This window comes from Podarcis bocagei (genome assembly GCF_964188305.1).
Source record: "Podarcis bocagei genome assembly, chromosome: 5".
NCBI lineage: Eukaryota > Metazoa > Chordata > Lepidosauria > Squamata > Lacertidae > Podarcis > Podarcis bocagei.
The window spans coordinates 98,947,256-98,967,185 of NC_138129.1; the positions used below are offsets into that span (position 1 = coordinate 98,947,256).

Consider the following 19,930-nt stretch of genomic DNA (forward strand, 5'->3'; position numbering starts at 1 on the left):
TCACCTCAGCCACAAACTTAGTAGATGGTCTTAGATAAGCCTCTCCCTCCCTCTGCTCTGCCCCAGCCATTTTCAAAGCAAGGCTCTTTTACAGAGAAGACTGTAAAGGTTACTGCAATAGTATATGTCTAGAATTTCAACACCATATAAATGCTATTATCGCTACATCTACTTTTGATGAAGTAAACCTGCATGGATATACACATTCTCTCCAAAACACAATAAAAAATCACAACTGCATAATGAAAATGTCAGACTGTATTCTTGCTTCTTCTTGTCTAATAAAGCTAGTATTTTCCCCCACGACTGCAAGTCCCTAGATTATCTTGATTAATTGCATATTTTTATCACTATGATTATTATAATCACAAAATTGTAATCCTCTCTGTTAATAAGACTTTCCTAACACAGTCTTCCTCTTATTATCCAATTCTAATATAATTCAAGGGGGCAAAACACGGCTTGAGCAAGCATAGAACTTTAGATATGGATAAAAATTTCAATGCTAAGTTTGACTACTTGATCATTTCTATTTCAAAGCTATCTGTCATGCAATATAGCCTGATTCTGGATTCTGACTAGGTTTGCCAGTATGCCCTGGTGGGAAGGAGAACAAATTTAGTCATTTCTCATTCCTAGTCAGAACTGATCCAGCCTACTGACTTGCCACTATTATTTTAACATTATTACTGATTCTAAATCTCTGTCCTAAACGCCAGTCAGGCTGGCAAAAATCAACGCCCCCCCCCCTTTCCCCTTTATGTTGGAAGGGCTGTGGAAAGCTTGATTCATTTATTCATGTTCGGTGGGAATGCTCTTACGTTAAAAACTTTTGGACTAGAGTATTCTCCATTATATATGCAATTACAGGCCAACCCCTTTCTCCAAATCCTACCTTAGCCCTACAATCTTTGGACACAGACTTAGGTTCCACCCTGTGCCACAGTGAACTAGTAGGCTTCTTACTGACCGCAGCACGATTAGCGGTAGCTCAGCAATGGAAGAAACAAACTGAAATACCCCTGAACATTTAGGAAAATAATATCTGGGATGTCTCAGGGTCTCACCAGACACAGGAGGGCAATTAAAGGCATAACAAACAGAGACACCTTCCAAGAAACGTGACCCCCATTTTTAAATTACAGTGGTGCCTCGCAAGACGAAATTAATTCGTTCCGCAAGTTTTTTCTTCTTGTGAGTTTTTCGTCTTGCGAAGCACGGTTTCCCATAGGAATGCATTGAAAATCAATCAATGCGTTCCTATGGAGACCGTCTGGGGACAGAGGGGAAGCGCCGCTCTTTCCCCTCTTTTGAAGCAAGGGGCGGAGAGGAGAAGATCGTTTCTCCCCCTTGCCGCCCCTTGGTTCAAAAGGGGTCCGGGGAGAGAGGGGAAGGCGCTGCGCCTTCCCCTCTGTCCCCGGAGCTTGCGGGGCTGGCAACGGGGAGAAGCGATCTTCTCCGCGCCGCCCCTTGCTTCAAAAGAGGTCCGGGGACAGCGGGGAAGACGCGCTGCGCTTCTCGCTGTCCCCGGAGCTTGCGGGGCAAGCTTCGTTTTGCGAAGCAAGCTCATAGGGAAATTCGTCTTGCGAAGCAACTCGAAAATGAAAAAACCTTTCGTTTTGCGAGTTTTTCGTCTCGCGAGGCGTTCGTCTTGCGGGGCACCACTGTATGTTAATGGTCAAAATCAAGACCTGGTTATACCAACTACTCAATATTCTCAGTGGAGTGGTTTGAATGTTGAATGTGTAAGTGTAAGTGTATGTCTAGAGACAACGGATAAAACAAACATCGTTAGCTGTACTGCTGGATAGGTGTTTAATGGCTATTGTATTTGTATTTGTTTAAAAACCAATAAAAATTTGGTTGGTATATACATACACACACACACACACACACACACACACACACACACACCTGTCCTAAAGCCAGGTGGAAAGAATTCCTTACCTTCACTGGATCTTGGTGGCATTGCTTTAAATTCTTAAAGGACATTGGGGAATCATAGAATCATAGAGTTGGAAGAGACCACAAGGGCCATCGAGTCCAACCCCCTGCCAAGCAGGAAGGGGCTCTTATATGGCACATAATTTTCTCTCTTCCTTAACATCAGGATGTCTTTGTTGAGTAGGATATTTTACAATGATGACAAATAGTAAAGGTGAATTGGGAGATAAAGAGTCCTTGCTTGTAAAAGATGACAAGAGATTGAGAACAAGAATATCAGACCAAAAACATGGAGTGGTATTACATATTTTCGGCTCTTCAGTTTGAAAGTTTGATATTTATATTTCAAGGATTTGTTTGTATATAGTTGCCTAACTATAACTTGGTATGTTATATCCCAGCATGAGATTCTGAACAGTAAATGACATGCAAATATGATGTTGCTCATTTGCTGGTATGGAAGCTAAGCTATAGCTAGCAACTAAAAAACCTGTTTTGGTTATGGTGATGCAGAAAAGCAAAAGACACAACATACAACCCCACAATGGTCTACCATACTAGCTGGATGTTTTATTATTTTTACAAGGGTTTTATTCAGTATAAGACATGATCTGTGGACCCATTTTAAGCATTGTAACATTGGATATTGTATCATTAAGGAAGTATACCATCTATGTAAAAGTATTAAAGCGATGCTGAAAATCAGTGGAATTATTTTTATTTTTTGCAGTAAGTAAAAGGTCTAACTTCTACCTCAGAGATTTAAAAATACTGTAGCTGATTCAGCAAGAAAGCTTCCTAAATGGAATGTACCTCAACTGCAGATTACACCGCTTAAACTTCTTTAAGCCTGTACTTTTGCAGATAGATAAAATGAGAATTAACATTCCCAATAATAAATCCACTCAGTTCTTGCATAAGCAGCACAATAGCCACTCTGGACTTACTTCCATGAAAACTTAAGTATCACATATGCATATTTCTTTTCTCCCCCAAACCCACTTTTTCCATGAAGCTTAACTCCTTAGTTCCCATTGTCAAATAAAACAAACTATATCACACGTTCCCTTCCATCTCTCTTTCATAAACATAAATAAAATTAAGTTGAAGAGGATCCTTTCTTGTGCAAATTAAGTTCACTAGTCCTACAGGTTAAGCAAGGCCAGACCAACTATAGGCTGCCTTGAGGCATCAGCAGAATCCCTTTTAGTGTAACAACACCAGGGATGAGCAGTGTGATAAGAATCCATGGTTGTTCGACAAAAATAGACATTTGTCAGTGTGAGAGGTTTTTAGCACAGTCCTATTCAAGAACCTTGTCAAGTCAATGAGGTCTAAGGGAGAAAGAGCAAGTAGAATCATTTCCCTACTACAGACATTGAAGGAAAAAATGGTACTGAAGGAAAAAAATAGAACAGTATTTCACAATCTAGACACCTACCACATATTTGGGTTTGCTGACTGCAACCAGGCTGGCCAGAAAGTCTTCATCATATAGCTTGCTAAAAACATGGGAGTCGTAGGCCACCACAATGGAAATTTCTTCCATCATTTTGTCAGCACACTCTGTTAGCAGTGCCAGCAACAGGTTCAGTATCCAACGACAAAGAATTAGCTCAGCTGTGTGTCGATTGTCCACACCCACTTGAAGAGACTAAGTGGGTGGAGTGTCACAGAAGGAACAAAAAGGCAAAGAAACACAGCAGCCGGCCCCAGCTCCTCTCTGCTGCTTTCCTCTGGGAATCTTCCTTCTCTTTGCAGGAAATGTATAGGTGTAACACCTGTTCATATGCTCAGATAATAAAACAGTCATTCGCTAAGGTCAGTAATAAAAAGTCTTTTTTCCAGTAATTAAAGTCCAAATGAAGCAGGGGTAAATCCGAAAACTTCAGTTCTCTCTTGTGTTTCCCCACAACTTCTTGTTCTTTAAATGTAATATTTCACCATAGTAAAAAGATACTTTTTAGTGGAGGAGGACAGATTTCACAAGACGACTTGCTTTATGCTTATTCCACAGATTCCCACAGAAGGAGTGAACAGTATTCTGCCACTCTTGGAATTTTCCAGAGTCTCTTATCAGATACCTGAGGAAATAGTGTTTTTTCTTTGGCAGGTTTGGTCTGGTGTAGGGTCTGCTTTTGTTTCTTTTTGAATTATTCTGACATAAAACAGAAATATAGGGCCTCATCAGCCTTTTAGTGAAACAATCTTATATACCTGTAAGATCACAGCGACAAGTTTTCACTGTTAGAGAGTAAGATCATACCTCAAAAGGATAAAATCTCATCTACATGGCCTTCATTCACAAGAAAATGTATGCCTTTGTTCAACAAAACAGTAGAGTACAGAATCAGAAGAGCACAGAAAGAAAATCCTCCTTGCAGACAGTGTCCAGTCCTTCCCTAGTTTTTAACACAGGACTTTGTAGTTTCAGACCAGTAAGTTTATCAAAAATATGTAAAGGGGGGAAATGCACCAAAATCTGAAACATTTGAGAATTTTCAACTATAGTTTTACCAATACATGCAAAACTCCATGCCTACCCTCCAAATCACAGCAAGTGCTTAATCAGAAAGCAATATTCTTACATTAAGAACACAAAGGAGAAAACATCAAAGGACCCATTCCTGACTGACTTACTTCATATTTTGCCCTGTTCTATAGCATTTTCTTCCAGTGCTAAGGACAGATATATATCTGACATTTATCATGAATGAGAGTACATTTTGGTCACCACAAAAGTCATATGGTATTTCCTGGTCCAAACTGCTGCAATTTTGTCACATTTTTTCCCCCTGCCAAATAAAACAAAAGAAAGCTGCTCATCATTTCATCCTGTTTTCCTCAGGGATCCCTCTCAAAAATTACATGTATATTTCAAGAGCAACAGGTGTTGTTTGCTATTAAACAGGGAAGCTGGGACACAGCTGTAGCATGGTGGATAAAAAACATTTCCGTTTTAATAAAGGAGTAAAAACCACTTGTTATTGCTAGGAAACAGCACAGAATTTTAATAGGCTTAAGGCAGGCAAAATGCAAAGAAATCCTCTTAAGAAATCCTTAAGAGCTACTGGTCACGTTTAACCCACTAAGTGCAATGAAAAACCTATGTATCCTACTTGAAGCTTGTAGCAATGTAGTTCTGTGATACAGAAGCTAGGTTAATCTTACTTGTTTTCCCAGGGAAGTAGTTCAGATCTAAGCAGTAAACAAACCATTCTTTTTGGATTCCAGTGAACCTAATTCCTACCTGAGCTTCTAAAACTTGCACTTTGTTTTCCTAAGCATGCTACTAGGTCCAGGGAACCTCTTCAAAGCAAAAAGCATTTCTCCCTTCCACTTTGCTTCAACTTCCTGGTCGAAAATGCTTGCTAGAAGTGAAAGCTGTCTGCCTTTGTAGTTTCACCACCACAATGACTCAGCTTGGGAGTATGATAATGTGTGTGGCACAAGGCAGGTGGACAAAGACACCTGTTGTAGGAGGAGGTAAGAAATGGAACATCCCCTGATCCCAGGTTCCCTTCCAGGAAGGGATGAAATTACAACAACCATCACATGCATTACAACTACATACACTTCTTTCTTAAAATTCTGCAGCAGAATCAAAGAAGGGGGTGAGGAATGCAAGATCTCCACCCCAAAAAGCAACCTTAAAAACATGTCAATAGTATCCAGGTAACTTTTAAGTTAATCATTTGATGGCAAAATACTGGGAGTCAGATTTTTGTGTATCCCACCCTATCCTTTTAGTGTGGCAGCACCTACACTTTGGAACTGCCTGCCTATGGATATCTAGCAAATGTCTTCGCTGTATTCTTTTCAACGCTTGCTAAAAACATTCTTGTTTAGACAAATCTACCCAAGTGGCATGAATTTTAATCTGTTTTTAGTATTTTAACTTTTTGTATGGTTTAAAGTATTGCATTTTTTAATTTATAAATTGTCTTCTTTTTGTAAACCACTTTTCAAGCATCATAGTATGTCCCTTTCTATTCTTAAGAAATGACAATAGCCACAACATTCATTTCCTCTTTGTTGTTGTTGTTGTTGTTTAGTCGTGTCCAACTCTTCGTGACCCCATGGACCAGAGCACGCCAGGCACTCCTGTCTTCCACTGCCTCCCACAGTTTAGTCAAACTCATGCTGGTATCTTCAAGAACACTATCCAACCATCTCATCCTCTGCCGTCCCCTTCTCCTTGTGCCCTCCATCTTTCCCAACATCAGGGTCTTTTCCAGGGAGTCTTCTCTTCTCATGAGGTGGCCAAAGTCTTGGAGTCTACTATACTTAATTAACAAAAATGCATCCACTAGCTCCCTCTTTTAGCTTGCTACCCTGGCTTCCTAGAAGACAAATCAGGAGACAGGAGTCACTCCACTCTCTGCTTCCCTCTACTCTTAATGAGCTGCTTGGCAGGGAAGCTAAAGAGAAACCTCCAAGCATACTTGGGAGGTAGTCTCTGAAATTCTCTCATGCAACATTTTAACAAACTGGAAATAGAGGACTTATTCTTTGTAAATAGTTTGTCTATTTTCCAGAAAAGACACATTTGATTCTAGGTGCAGACATCCCATCTGCAGAGATCCTTTTAGAAATTTCAAACCATTTCTGCAGAATAGTTTACTGAGACCACAGTGACTAATCCAACGGCTACTGCTTTACATTTCACAATGATGCTACAGCAGAAGTAATGACGGAAGTGGTTTTACACCCTTTATTCTAGATTGCAGTTATGGTTCTAAACAGAAACACTAGTTATAAATTTTCACGCACACATATGCACACACTCTACACTAGACTGTAAGATTTTAACTCACTGTTAACAAGGCATTTTGTGTTGAGGTAAAACTGATCTGCGAGATCAGACCACTGGTGCAGCTAGTTCAGAATCCTGTTCTAAGAGTACCAATCAGACAATTAAAGGGAAATGGAAACTTAGAGAGAAATCTACTCTCCTTTCAACTGGCTAAAAGGTTGGCGAGTGAAAATATAGTGTATAACCCAAGTTGGAAAATAGGGTAGATAGTTGCAGAATTGAAAAGGATAAGGGCTGTGGGGTTTGAAACTTGTAGAGCTGGATCTGAAGCTGAAACACTGGTCACAGAGCACTTTAGCAGCAGAAGCCAAGAGATGACTGTGAAGAGACTCAAAATCTGAACAGAGGGTAAAAATGGAGAATGTGTTGACTTCATTAGGGTAACAATTTAGGGAAGGAATTGTCATATGTGTTTCTCTCCATTTTAAATTTGTTACTTATGAGTAACTGTAGCATTATTTATCTCTAAAATCATTTTCTCAAACTGCTTGCTTTACTAAAAAAAAGGCCTATTTGTTCAGGAAAAATTTGGTCTGAGGTAGGACTGCCAGGTCAGGAACATCCTGACCTGGCAGTCCTACCTCAGACCAAATTTTCTTACCTGAGATTTCACTGCCCCAAACTGAGACCCTGGGGGCAGCCCCCAGTGATGTTGCAGGGAAGCCCCAATGATGTCATTACGTATAACACTTTAAGTATTAACTGCAGTCCCTGAGAGAATGTCATTCAAATAAAGAACACAAGTCCAACAAATGAGCAACTATATCACTTGTTAGAAATTAAGATGGAAACCAAAGCTAAAGTAGGTGTTTCTAGGCTTGTTGTGAACTGCTCTTGACAACAGCCAATGTTAATGATGCAATTGCCACTCCGTGCTGTATGCATCTCACCAATGCTTATCCATTACACAATTTGTTACTCCTTAACATGCCACAAAACATTCTTGCTTGTTCAGAAACTAAGAAAAGCCATTTAAGAGTTTGTAGCAACATATAACATTAACTTCAACACACAAGATCACCTGTGCAGGTCTACCTGTCTGGCATACAAGGCAATCTGGCAGAAGTGGGGACACTGGCACAAAGTGAAGATTACCTTTTCCAGGCTCTGGTTTAAACAGAAACACACACACACACACACACACACACACACACACACACACTTTATTCCGCAAGCTCTGTATTTAAGCCATGAGATGCAATGGGAGTTTTAGTCCACCAAAGTAAAAATTGCAAGGATCCTCTTTTCCAAACTTCTCCTTTACACGCCAACAAGGTTAATTCCCCATTTAAGACACAGAGAGGGGTGTGGAAGCCAGAAATGCCACCTGGCTAGCAGAAGCCCCTTTTGTGATTCAATATCGTTCTGTCTTCAATTCAGATTTTAGTTTAGAAAACTAAACACATTCCCCCTCCCTTTCATCACTCCATCCTTTCCCCTATCCAAAGCGATTTCTCATGCCAATTCCTAGCATTCCCAACTGGATTAAGACAAGAGGGAGCAGGCAGGGGAGCTGTCCTGGAAGTGGAAGGGGGGAAACGCTGGAATGGAATTGGGAACTTTCTAAATCAGTATTTTCGATCAAAAAAGTCTCCAATCTGCTTCAAATGAAAATGAGAAATGCTTCCTCTAGTCCAGATTCCCCAGGCTCCACTCATGTTTCTCAGCACCCCAGTCTGCCATTGTAAATTTCTGTCATCACCCCCTTGGACTCACTTGAGAAGAACAAAAGACCATCCAGGAGTTGCTGTGGGCAGTGGAGGCAGCATGGTTCAGATCCCACCCCTCCTCCTCCTCCTGTGTTCTGGTCACTTCTTCAGCCCTACACCTCATGCCAGGTGCACACGCACACTCACAGCCCCCTCCTCCTCCTGAGCCCAATTATTTTTCTCCTCTGTACTCCCTCCCACGACTGAGCCCTGGAGACTAAGGTTAACTGGGAGAGGTGGGAAATCAGACCCCCAACCCATGAGAGTATATGCAATGCAGCCAGCCTCCTGGTGGGATAAATCTTGTAAGCTGCATGCACACTTTTTTTAAAGGAGACTCAAGCCCTCCCATTGCCAAGGGCATGAGATCTGGGATCCAGTGCTAAAGACAAGATCTCATGCCACCTGAGCCACGCCCAACAAAGCCTACTGTGGCTCCCATGCAACCGGTCATTATTGGCATATCACTTATGAACCTGAGGATTCCAGAGAGCCATCTTGGGTTATAGCCAATTATACACATCCTCCATGATTTTTTTCTAATCCCTTTTTAAAGACATCAAAGCTACAGCCTTGTCATGTTTTGTGGCAGAGAATTCCATAAATTAGTTATATACTGTGTGTCCTGAATCTTTTACCAAATAGCTTCTTTAAATGACACTGAGTTCAAGGATTATAGCAAAGACAGATTTCCTCCCCAATTTCTCCCTAACAAAACTCTCCCAAATAAAATATCATTTCATAAACTTCTATCATGATTCCCCCTTGGTCTGTTGTTGTTTTTTAAATAAAAAGAACAACATGTTGCCTTTCCTCAGAGAACAATTTGGTACTTATAATACATTAAGGGAACTGCAAGTGCATTGAGAAGCCAAGCAATGGTTATACAGTCATACCTTGGGTTGAATGTGTTTCGGGATGAGGGCGTTCGAGTTGAGCTCCGCAGCAACCCGGAAGCAACGGAGCATGTTACTTCCGGGTTTCACCACTTGCGCATGCGCAGACGCGGTGAAAAGCAACACATGCGTGTGCAGACGTGCCATCGCTGGTTACATTTGCTTCTAGATGCAAACAGGGCTCCGGAACGGATCCCGTTCGCATCTAGAGGTACCACTGTAGTTCACAAGCCAATTACTCTGTTACAGTCCCAATGGCTTTAGTGAGACACTTTGGAGTAACATGACTGTGGGATGTTGCTTTCAGGGTGCAAAAGGACATATAGAGGAGGCCTGTGTCTGCTCTTTCTTTCAGAGTGGTTCCCACTGCCAAAAAGACAAGCTGTGTGAGGACACAACTGAGCATAGTGACCATATTGCTGAACTGCACGGTGGGCTCTCCCATCCTGCCTTAAATAGCTACTTGTTCTCCTTACTTGGGAGCACAGTGGGTGCAGAAGTTGCTCATTCACCTTTTTTCAACTCCTTGCAGCTATCTTGTCTGGTGGCTCCTAGCCCTGGGTTGCAATAAAGAGATCTGCCTCCTTGCTAGAAGGCAAACACCAAGAGGTTGGAAAGAAGCAAACCACAAAGACTGGTTCATATGTAATGATAAGTCAGAGCTGTGGTTTGTTTCCTCCCACCTCACCAAATGGTAGAGCAGGTCAGGCACAATTTGAGCAGCATACATATAATGTTGCTCATTTACATTAAGCCATACTTTGCTTTAGATTATAGCTTGCTGTGATATGCAAACCAGATCAATGTGAAACTGAAGCAGCCAAAGTAATTGGGGAACAGATTTAAAGTATGATACCGTGTGACTGTGGGCAGGATTCACTCCAGGAGCCCAGTCAGCAGAAGCCCTGTACAAGGACTTTCATTCATGCTGTGGGGCTTTCCCCCCTCTCCCTCATGCGCCCCAAAAACCTCAGAATAGCATGCAGAGGGAGGAGAGGGTGAATCATTCTACCTGGCAAATTGAAATGGAGCCCAGAGTGTCTGGTCATGAGAATTATTTTTGAGAGCAACCCCCCCCCAATGTCTGAGGTGTTGGTGGTTGAACCGCACTACAGTATTTGATTTCTGAGAAAGATAATACAGGCGGCAACCATTTTGCGTACGTCCGATTGATGCACAACCACAGACACGTGTGCCATATTTGGCCCCGGAAGGGGGCAGAGGGGTGTGGAACAGGCTTATGCGTGACTGCTGACATGTGCAATGACCCATAACACAACCCATGTAGTGGAGAGAGAACAAAACACATGTCAAATACAAGTACACAGCTTCAGAATTTTATCTCCATGTGAAGAATGAAGTGAATGTTTAATTGTGGTGGCAAACAAAATAGGAAGAAATAAGAAGCTGCTCCAGGAAAATGGCCAGATATGGCCCTCCTTTGTTATTTTGGCAGTTGCTAAGCAACAGGCTTGCCAAGGAATAGCTAAAGCAACATAGCATTAGTATTTTTCTGAAGAAATTGCATGCAAAACTGAGGTGGTAAAGGCAAAAATGGGAAAATAAGTCAGATAAAATTAACATATTCCAAAAGCTTTATTGAATATAAAGTCCCACTTTTCAACAGGAACAGTGACAACATTCCTAGGTAAACCTGGTAAAATACATAATTTAATCAGTGCTGAAAATGCAATCACCTCCTCTGCTCATTTAGTCACTATTTTCAGCAATTCAAATGTAATAAACCCAGATTAGCACCTACTAGAATTAAATAGTTATAAAATGTATCCTCAAGCACTAACTGTCCTAACATCAACTTTGCTTCCACTGAGGAGTCATCTTTTCCTTTATCCTCAATAACATGACAGTCTCCCAGGCGTGCCATTTTGGCTCAAGCAACTCCCCCCTGCTAAAAATTGTATTTGACAACAAATGGCATTTTGACATGTTGAAAAGATGGGGGGAAAGTATTAACAGAAATAGCACCAGATCCAGAAGAGTTCCTGAACTTTTGAAACAAGGGGGACTGCAACCTCATACAGAATAGGTTGCCCTCCTACTCTGAGATCTGCTGAACCACCAAACATCAACACCTCCATCTTGTGTAGATGAAGTTAAATAAAAACATAAAGGCAGTGCTTACAAGACTGTCAAGTATAAACTGGACTTTACATCTTTCCTGGAGATGGATGTGGGGAGCTATTAGCCTCCTAAAACATCTCTTATCCTGGGAATGAAGAAGAAGAAGAAGAAGAAGAAGAAGAAGAAGAAGAAGAAGAAGAAGAAGAAGAAGAGGAGTTTGGATTTGATATCCCACTTTATCACTACCCGAAGGAGTCTCAAAGCGGCTAACATTTTCCTTTCCCTTCCTCCCCCACAACAAACACTCTGTGAGGTGAGTGGGGCTGAAAGACTTCAGAGAAGTGTGACTAGCCCAAGGTCACCCAGCAGCTGCATGTGGGGAGCGGAGACGCGAACCCGGTTCACCAGATTACGAGTCTACCACTCTTAACCACTACACCACACTGGCTCTCAGTGTGAAATGGGCCTGGAAGCCAGTGTTGTTCTTTAAGCAAAGGAAAGTTACCTTTCCAACCCCAGGTCCCAGTTAGGAGATGTTGCATTTGCATTCTGAATTAATGGCGGTTTCAGAATCACATGCAAAGGCAGCCCCACATATAATGTGTTATGATAATCTAGCCTAGGGGTTATAATAGAAGAGAAGAAGAAGAGTTTGGATTTGATATCCTGCTTTATCACTACTCTAAGGAGTCTCAAAGCGGCTAACAATCTCCTTTCCCTTCCTCCCCCACAACAAACACTCTGTGAGGTGAGTGAGGCTGAGAGACTGCAGAGAAGTGTGACTGGCCCAAGGTCACCCAGCAGCTGCATATGGAGGAGCGGAGACGCGAACCCGGATTCCCAGATTACGAGTCCACTGCTCTTAACCACTACACCACACTGGCACCACATGAAACCATGCTCCTCACTGCCTCCTGATGCAGTCTGCTAGCATAGTGAGATCTGACATGTTGTTTATTTGGGAAGAACTTTAGATACATAGCTGCCACTTATGATATTTCCATAATTTGCTGGAAAGGGGGAAATCACAGCACAGGACACATGATCAGTTTTCCCAAACAACTCAAGACGAACTACCAATTATTTTTTGTTTTGTTTTTTACACAATGCAGCCACTAAGGCTATGATCTGAAGTGGAGGAAGAGAAGCAGCTTCTTAATCTATTCTCCTCATACAATTATGCTTCCACATAATCTCTCTAAGGGATTCACCTAAGGAACAATGTTTTCCCTGGATTGCAGAGCTGCAGGGGGGTGGCTGGCTGAAGGAACTAAGGATAGGGTAAGCAAAATGTTAAAATTCAGCTTCAGTGGTACCTCAGGTTAAGAACTTAATGCATTCTGGAGGTCCATTCTTAACCTGAAACTGTTCTTAACCTGAGGTACCACTTTAGCTAATGGGGCTTTCCGTTGCCGCCACCGCCACACGATTTCTGTTCTCATCCTGAAGCAAAGTTCTTAAGCCGAGGTACTATTTCTGCGTTAGCGGAGTCTGTAACCTGAAGCGTCTGTAACCTGAAGCGTCTGTAACCCGAGGTACCACTGTATTCTGTAGTACTTTGCCAATTGCCTGAACTCTGGCAATGTTTCTGGTAAATGGTTTAAATCTTTCTTATTGATGTTGAATCACTACACATTGAAAAAAAAGTGAAAGCTGATAACCTTAACCAAAAAAGTGAAGACAGAAACAAAATGGTGTCAAGAAAATATAAAAATCTCAAATACAAACAGTGTATACAGATCAACAAAATATAAGCACTAAGCACCATTGCATGGGGGGGGGTCAATCCAGCCACATCCACCAGCCAAAGGAGCAGCTGCAACAAGCTTTGCTTTTTATTTTTATTATTACATTTATATACCACTGATCGAACCAAGTTATCTGGGGATCTGAATTAACTAATGAGAGAAAATAAATGAGACAAATCTATCCATTTAAATGTTGTCTCCCATAATAATCAGTACTCTCTGGTAAGAGTGTCCTCACACTGACCTCCATGGAACAAGTTAGAAGAGAAATGTGCCAGTAACCACCCCTCCTGTTGAATGCCCTTTGCCAGGGAACACCTGGGTATAATCTGTAAACATACCCAGACCGTTCTTTGTGGTCAATGTTATACAGCTGCCATTATCAATAGGCTTATGTATGACTGAAAGTTTTTCAATGAAATTACGATTAAGTTATAGATCCAGATTTCTCAGTTATAACCGGCTGCATTATTCAAAGTTCATTGGGGCAGCAGCGGTGGGAAAAATACAGAATATAGAAAAATAACGACCCAACCTAGATTAGGGCTGCCATACAGCAGGCGCCAGTTTGTCCTGGATCTTTGGCAAATAAACCACAAAAAGCTCAACAACTGTGAGGTTTGTCTAAAGAAAGCTCAACAATTTCGGTGGTTTCCTAAAATACAGCTCAACAACTTCTGGGGTGTCCTGGTTTTTACTTTTTGAAATATGGCAACCCTGACGATGTTTAGTTTTATCATTAAAAAAAGCTCTGCCATGGATCTTTGATCCAACTGCTAATTCCACTGCAGGGGCCTAATTTTACCTTATTTACAGACAAAATGAGAGCCCTTACCTTTACATTGCAAGCCTGTTCCATAAGCCTTCTAGCGTTCTCTTCAGCTCTGTACCTCTTGGGCAGCTGTACCCTAAAGAACTTCAAAGCTCCTTCAAAATCAGCTTGCAGAAGATCCTCCTTGGAGGTCTGCAATGAAACACATTGGAGAAGTGGTGTAACAACAGAAGACAGTCACCCTGGCTCTGTTAAGGGCTGTACTCATCATCTATTGAATACACTAAATGGCCTATTGCATTGATGTAAACACAAATCCCTATTTGTTTGGGGGGGTCTCTTTCTGGGAAGTCAAAAGCATATTTTTAGATATTGCAAACAGATTGATGTGAGTGTCAATATAGAAATTTGCAAAATACTTATAAATAAATAAATAAACAAACAGGCTCTTAACTTTGAGAAGACTTAATTTAAGACAAAGCTCAGCCTCAAAATTTGAAAAAGCTTTTAATGTCATTGAGTATCCAGAGCAATTTTCAATTAATCTAGGATAATCAGGAAGTAATTCCAGATCGGAAAGTACAACATGTAGGAAGCCATGAGCAATAGCACATTTTGAGACAGTACGCAGTGAAACAGAAATGCAACCCACTGTATCTCAAACAGCTATGAGAGAAAGGAAGAGGAGTCCTTTGATAGAACCATTTGTCACTGCTGGAGTAACAGTGATCATCTTGTCTTGCCCAGTTGCTTTATGAACACAGAAGGAACAAGCCCCAATATCCCCAAACCTCATGAATGTGTGCTGCTAAATAAATTTGGCAAGAGAATTACAGATGGGGTAATGGAAGACAGCCACCTAATTTGTTTTCAATGATAAATCATGATTTCTTTCCAAACTGCCTTCTTAAATCTGCTGACTGCAGCTCTGATTACAAAGAAAGGCAACTTTGTACCTGTACACATAAACAGTAGTGATACTTTAGCTGCCCTATTTCAGCTCAGAAAGCAGCTCTCAAACAAAATAGATGTAGAACCAACTAGATTTTGCCTTGCCTGTGATTAGGCATTGAATTCAATGGGATAATTCCTGTTACCTCAAGACTTGCACATTCTCCCCCAGCCTTGTGGTTCTTACCTTTGCTTCCCATTTCTCAATCAACCATAGTTTGTTTGGTTCAGATTAAACAGCAAACTATGGTTGTTGTTGTTGGTGGTGGTGGTAGTGTTTTTTAAAAAGGAAGAAACAGTAGGAATCACATGATACTCAGACTCCTCAGGGTTTGGTCACATAATGCCAACCTGTGGCTTAGCATGATGTGCAGGCAGGTTGTAATTGCAATGTCTTAAATTTTCTGGATTTTTTTTCTTAAATAGAGTTGCTAATAATAATGTCTATGAATGTTAGAGAGAATGGGCCTATATCAGTTAATACATCCATGGAATTATTTTGAGCACCAGCAAAATTAGCCTGAAGTGTATAATATTTGAATGTTCTTTCTCCCTCTCTCTTTTATACATATCAGGAACACTAGAAAATCTCTCGTATGTATTTAAAAAGCAACAATATCAGGCTGCAGGTATAGTGGTAAAAACCTACAATATACAGGATATATTTTCGTGCACAACAACAACTTTGTGGCTCTCTTAGTAGGAAGTGTATGGCGATAGAATTGGGGGGGGGGGAAATTACCCCATGTAGAAAACCTAAATTGAATGACTGGACTGCCAGGCCGAACATTTACAGGGATCCCTGGAACTGGCTGGTAGTGGTGGGGTAGCACAAGTTTTAACTGAGCCCCAAAATCCCATTTAAAAGTCCTAGAAGTGCCTGGCATGATACTTCATAATTTGTATGTGAAAAACATAAACTTTGGAGCATGTGAAATACTGGAGATGTGATACTGAGACAGCAGGTTTCATGTATATCTGACTGTATTGCTTCAAGATTACAGTTTTTTTCAGCTGATCAAGGAAGCCACAAGTGAACCACCACAAAATCTTTTATATGCAATCTATTTTTTGAGAATGTCAAGAAATCTGATGGAATTATATGGTTGATAAGGGGAGGATCTTTAACTATTACCTTTCACAGAAATTTAGTAGTTATAGGATGAGTGCAGGAGACACCAGAAACTCACTAAATGGGGGAGGGGTAGCAATAAGCCAGCAATTCCTGCCCACTGTACTGGAATCAATGTTATTCAAGGCTTGTGAAATGGACACCAAAATGACAGAACAACATAAGCAAGTGCAAAGTGATAGAGACTGGGACAAAACCCCTAGATTCACAATTGCTTTAATGGGCTCTAAAATAATGGTTAAATGCTTCAGAAAGATGGTGTGACAGTGGAAAGCTGACTGAAAGCATCAACACAGAGGACTGAAAGAGTGAAAGGGAGATAGGACCAGAGGACAGGAACTATTAGGAAAAGGACTAAAAGAGAACAACATAACATGCACCCCTGGCATGACTGCATTTAGAATACGGTGTCCAGCTCTGGTTGCCCCATTTCCAAAAGGCATCACAGAACTGGGAAAAGTCCAGAAAAAAGGAAACTATAATGATAAATGTTAGGGTATCTTCCCTATGAGGAGAAAATATAGAGGTTGGTGATTAGAATGTGCACAAGGTGGAATATGACAGATGTTTACAAAATTACGGATGGTGCCTAAAGGTTGTAATCCAGTGAAATTTATTGATGTCTCGGATAAGAAAATAGAGCATAGATGGAATGATGGCTGCTAGCTTAAGTGGCTTTAAAAATAAATGCAGGAGAATTTTTCCTTATCTTTCTGCAGCTCTTCATTATGATAGCTCAATGGAATCACCGTGTCCAGAGGCAACATCCCTCAAATAGACCTGAATGGGAGATGCTGTGGACCAACTGTAGAAGCTTGTGAGCTTCTAGAGGCTCCTGGTGGTCGCTCTTGGAAACTGAACATTAGCCTAGACAGGCCTCTGGCTGACAGTCTGGTTTTACATTCTTTTGAAGATTATTGAGGTTCTTCCCCTAGATTTACAAGGTTGTTGAATCGCACCAAGAAATGCAACATCAAATCTCACATTTTAAATGCTGACGAAGTTTTTTGAGGGAAGCTGTTGAGGTAAACAAAACATTCCAGGTTCCACCCACAGGTGATGGTATCTGATCTGCTGAATTTGTATTCGTATACATATATTATTATTTTTTTGTTGACTAAGTTGCAGCTAGTAATGTCTGTCCTTTTTCAACCTGGTATACATCATATTGACAATACTTGTGGCAAAACAGATTCTTAAATATTTTCAGGACAGACAAAGCAGCAGAGGTGCTCTTCTATTTAGCAACAGTATCAGAGTAACATAAATTAGTGTATGAAATAATGAAATTTTGAAACCAATGAAAGTCTTAGGCATCTGATGGATTATAAACCAGACAAGTAAAAATTGCAACACCATCAAGTCCTGGATATACATACTGAGAGTCAAAAACAGAGAGCTTATGGGTTTTGTTTTGGCTTGATTATTTTTTAATACACTGTAAAGATGATTTAATGTCATTTGGGCAGAGTATAAAACAAACTGATGGAATAGATACTTGTGGTGCTAAGAATTAATATCTAGATGAACTAAAATAATTTTAGGGATAAGTTTGGATCAATCAAACCTGTACGATTTGCCTGTCAATTTGCAGTTCTGAAGGTTGTATGTCTTAACTTCAGGTTACATGGACATGGTTAATTTGTTCTAATCGTTAAGAGAACATTTTTTAATAATTTCAGATCAAAAATTTCAACTTATCTCTTCCTACCAGCCCTATTCTCATAATCAATGACACAAACATTTGATTTGCACGATTACTGCTTACCAAGAATGTAGGAAAGATAGTTTGCACCTTAGTAATATGGCAGAATAGATCATGCTGATGCTAATAATGATGCTGATAACATCTGCAAATTGCAAAGGCCAACAGCTAGTACAATGAATTTGATGAGGTTCAAAAATAATGGTGGTAATAATAATAATAATAATAATAATAATAATAATAATAATAATATCAAGTCTTAAACATTTGAGGGTGCTAGAAAATCCACTGGAAAATCAGATTCAACTGTGACAACATCGGCAAGAAGAGGGGAGGCAATTTTCGACTCAAAAGGTAATCTAAGCCAGTTCCTCAGCCCGGTGTCTATAAGGAAGATGACCAAGAATCATTATGTCCTAAATGCACTGCATAAAATAGGGTTACCCTCATGCAACCACCCATGAAATGGATCCTTTGAGACAGCTGAGTGTTAATAAGAATGGCAGATTTGCTATGCGTCTATTTCTAGAAAACCAGAATCTCACCGCAAGAAGCCGGGGAACAAATAGGCGATGCCCCATTCCCAGAAGTTCCAACACTCGACAGGCATACTCATTCACAAGCTTGCTTCTTTCATCATGTATATCCTGGGACTTTCTGATGGGTGGTGCAAGCTTGGGAGCTGGGGTTGGGCAAGGCACCCCTTCTTCCATCAGCAAAAAACAGCAAGTATCCAGAGTGAGAAGCACTGTTCCCTTAAGCCACAATTTCACACGGTTGTTATTATCGGAGCCAGCTTTAGGTCTCTGAAAGACCAGTACATTTACTGTCTACACCAGGGACTTTCAGGTACAGGCTCAAAAAACAGAAAACATCTTTGCTGAAAAGCACAGAAGAAGCTGGCAATTCAAAAAAGACAAAAACTTAAAGAGATGGATCTAAAAATGTCTGAAAGCAGGGGAAATGGCAGAGAATGATGCAGAAAAAAGGCTGCGATGGCCCAGCCTGGCTGTGAATGTGTGTAAGAGCAGACAGGAGCAGCAGCAAGAGCAAAAAGCTCAGGCCAGTTGTAAAGCTGCAAAGAGAAAAAGGATGAGCTCATTGCAATCCTAGATTCGTGACAAGCGTGTCTAAGCTGCTGCTGCCGCCTCTCACTGTGAATCAGTAATGAAGGGGTAGAAAAGGAGGGGGAAGGGAGAGGCGGAGGTAGGTGAATGAGCATGCAGAGGGTGTCTCAGAGGAGAATGCTGTAATAAGAAGCCAATAGTGAGCTCTTGGACAGATGAGCTCCCCTCCCAATCCACCTTCCGTCTACATTAGTCTGACAGCTACCCAAGCCTGCAGACACATTGTAGTCTCAGTGTCTCTTGCTTGGAAGAAGTCAGACTGATAGCCACCCAAAATACTGGCCTCAATAAATATCTGCTTTCAAATAAAGATTCGATCCTGCCTAGGCATACCAAAGCGGAGGGAGAGGAAGGGAGGGGAAAGCCATCAGTCCCGCCCAGATTGCTGTACGAATGCAAGACCAATGGAAGAACAAAACAGCTGGGCGCTACTGATGCATGATCATCTGAAATGGTATAGACTGTATTCCTATTCTCTGTACAGCACTAAGTTACAGCTTCCATGGTGGAAAAGCTTCAGAGCAGCTGTGTGTGGGGAAATGGAGAACTGCTCTAAAAACATAAAATAAACATACTGGGTAAAAGGAGCAATACTGATTGGAAAATGTTGAGTACTTAACTTCAAAGGATAGTTTCATTGTATATGCAAATATTACTAGCATACGGGACATTTAACCCACATTTCACAATACTGATTTTTTTTCTGAAATTGCTAAACATTCAGATGTAAATCTAATCTAACAAATTTAAAGTGCCAGATTATTTAGACTTCATTTTCTTTTCTTCATTGTAGATAATCTGTTGTCTATAAAGACATTATATTTGTAGTCACCTTGTTTTTAACAACATCTGTATTTAAAGAGCCTATGGCCTGTCGATAACCCATGAGCCACATATTACATGCCCATATTGTCATGTCACAGATTTCAATGTAGCTGGGATAAAATCAGATATCTCTGTCTCCTAAACAAAGATTCTGCTTGATTTGCTTATATTAGCCATGACCCAGACACACAGACACACACACACACAGTCACCATGACCATGT

General features: G+C 40.9%; 1 protein-coding gene and 1 long non-coding RNA gene across 8 annotated transcripts in view; one reads left to right on the plus strand and one right to left on the minus strand.

The window, feature by feature from the left end:
- LOC308587144 overlaps positions 1-19,930 on the plus strand; it is a 173,094-nt gene that overhangs the window by 73,914 nt on the left and 79,250 nt on the right. The gene's annotated exons all lie outside the window — the stretch shown is intronic.
- The window catches only part of RABGAP1L (RAB GTPase activating protein 1 like), a 161,143-nt gene that overhangs the window by 37,706 nt on the left and 103,507 nt on the right, over positions 1-19,930 (minus strand). For 4 of the 7 annotated variants that reach the window (XM_081194342.1, XM_081194344.1, XM_081194345.1 and 1 more), the window contains exon 20: positions 14,031-14,159. In XM_081194342.1, the coding sequence (XP_081050468.1) occupies positions 14,031-14,159 (129 nt within the window). Of the gene's footprint in view, positions 1-3,385; positions 4,103-5,194; positions 5,422-14,030; positions 14,160-18,300; positions 18,863-19,930 lie in introns of those variants that run through there. The other 3 variants (XM_081194346.1, XM_081194349.1, XM_081194347.1) reach the window with 3 other exon arrangements.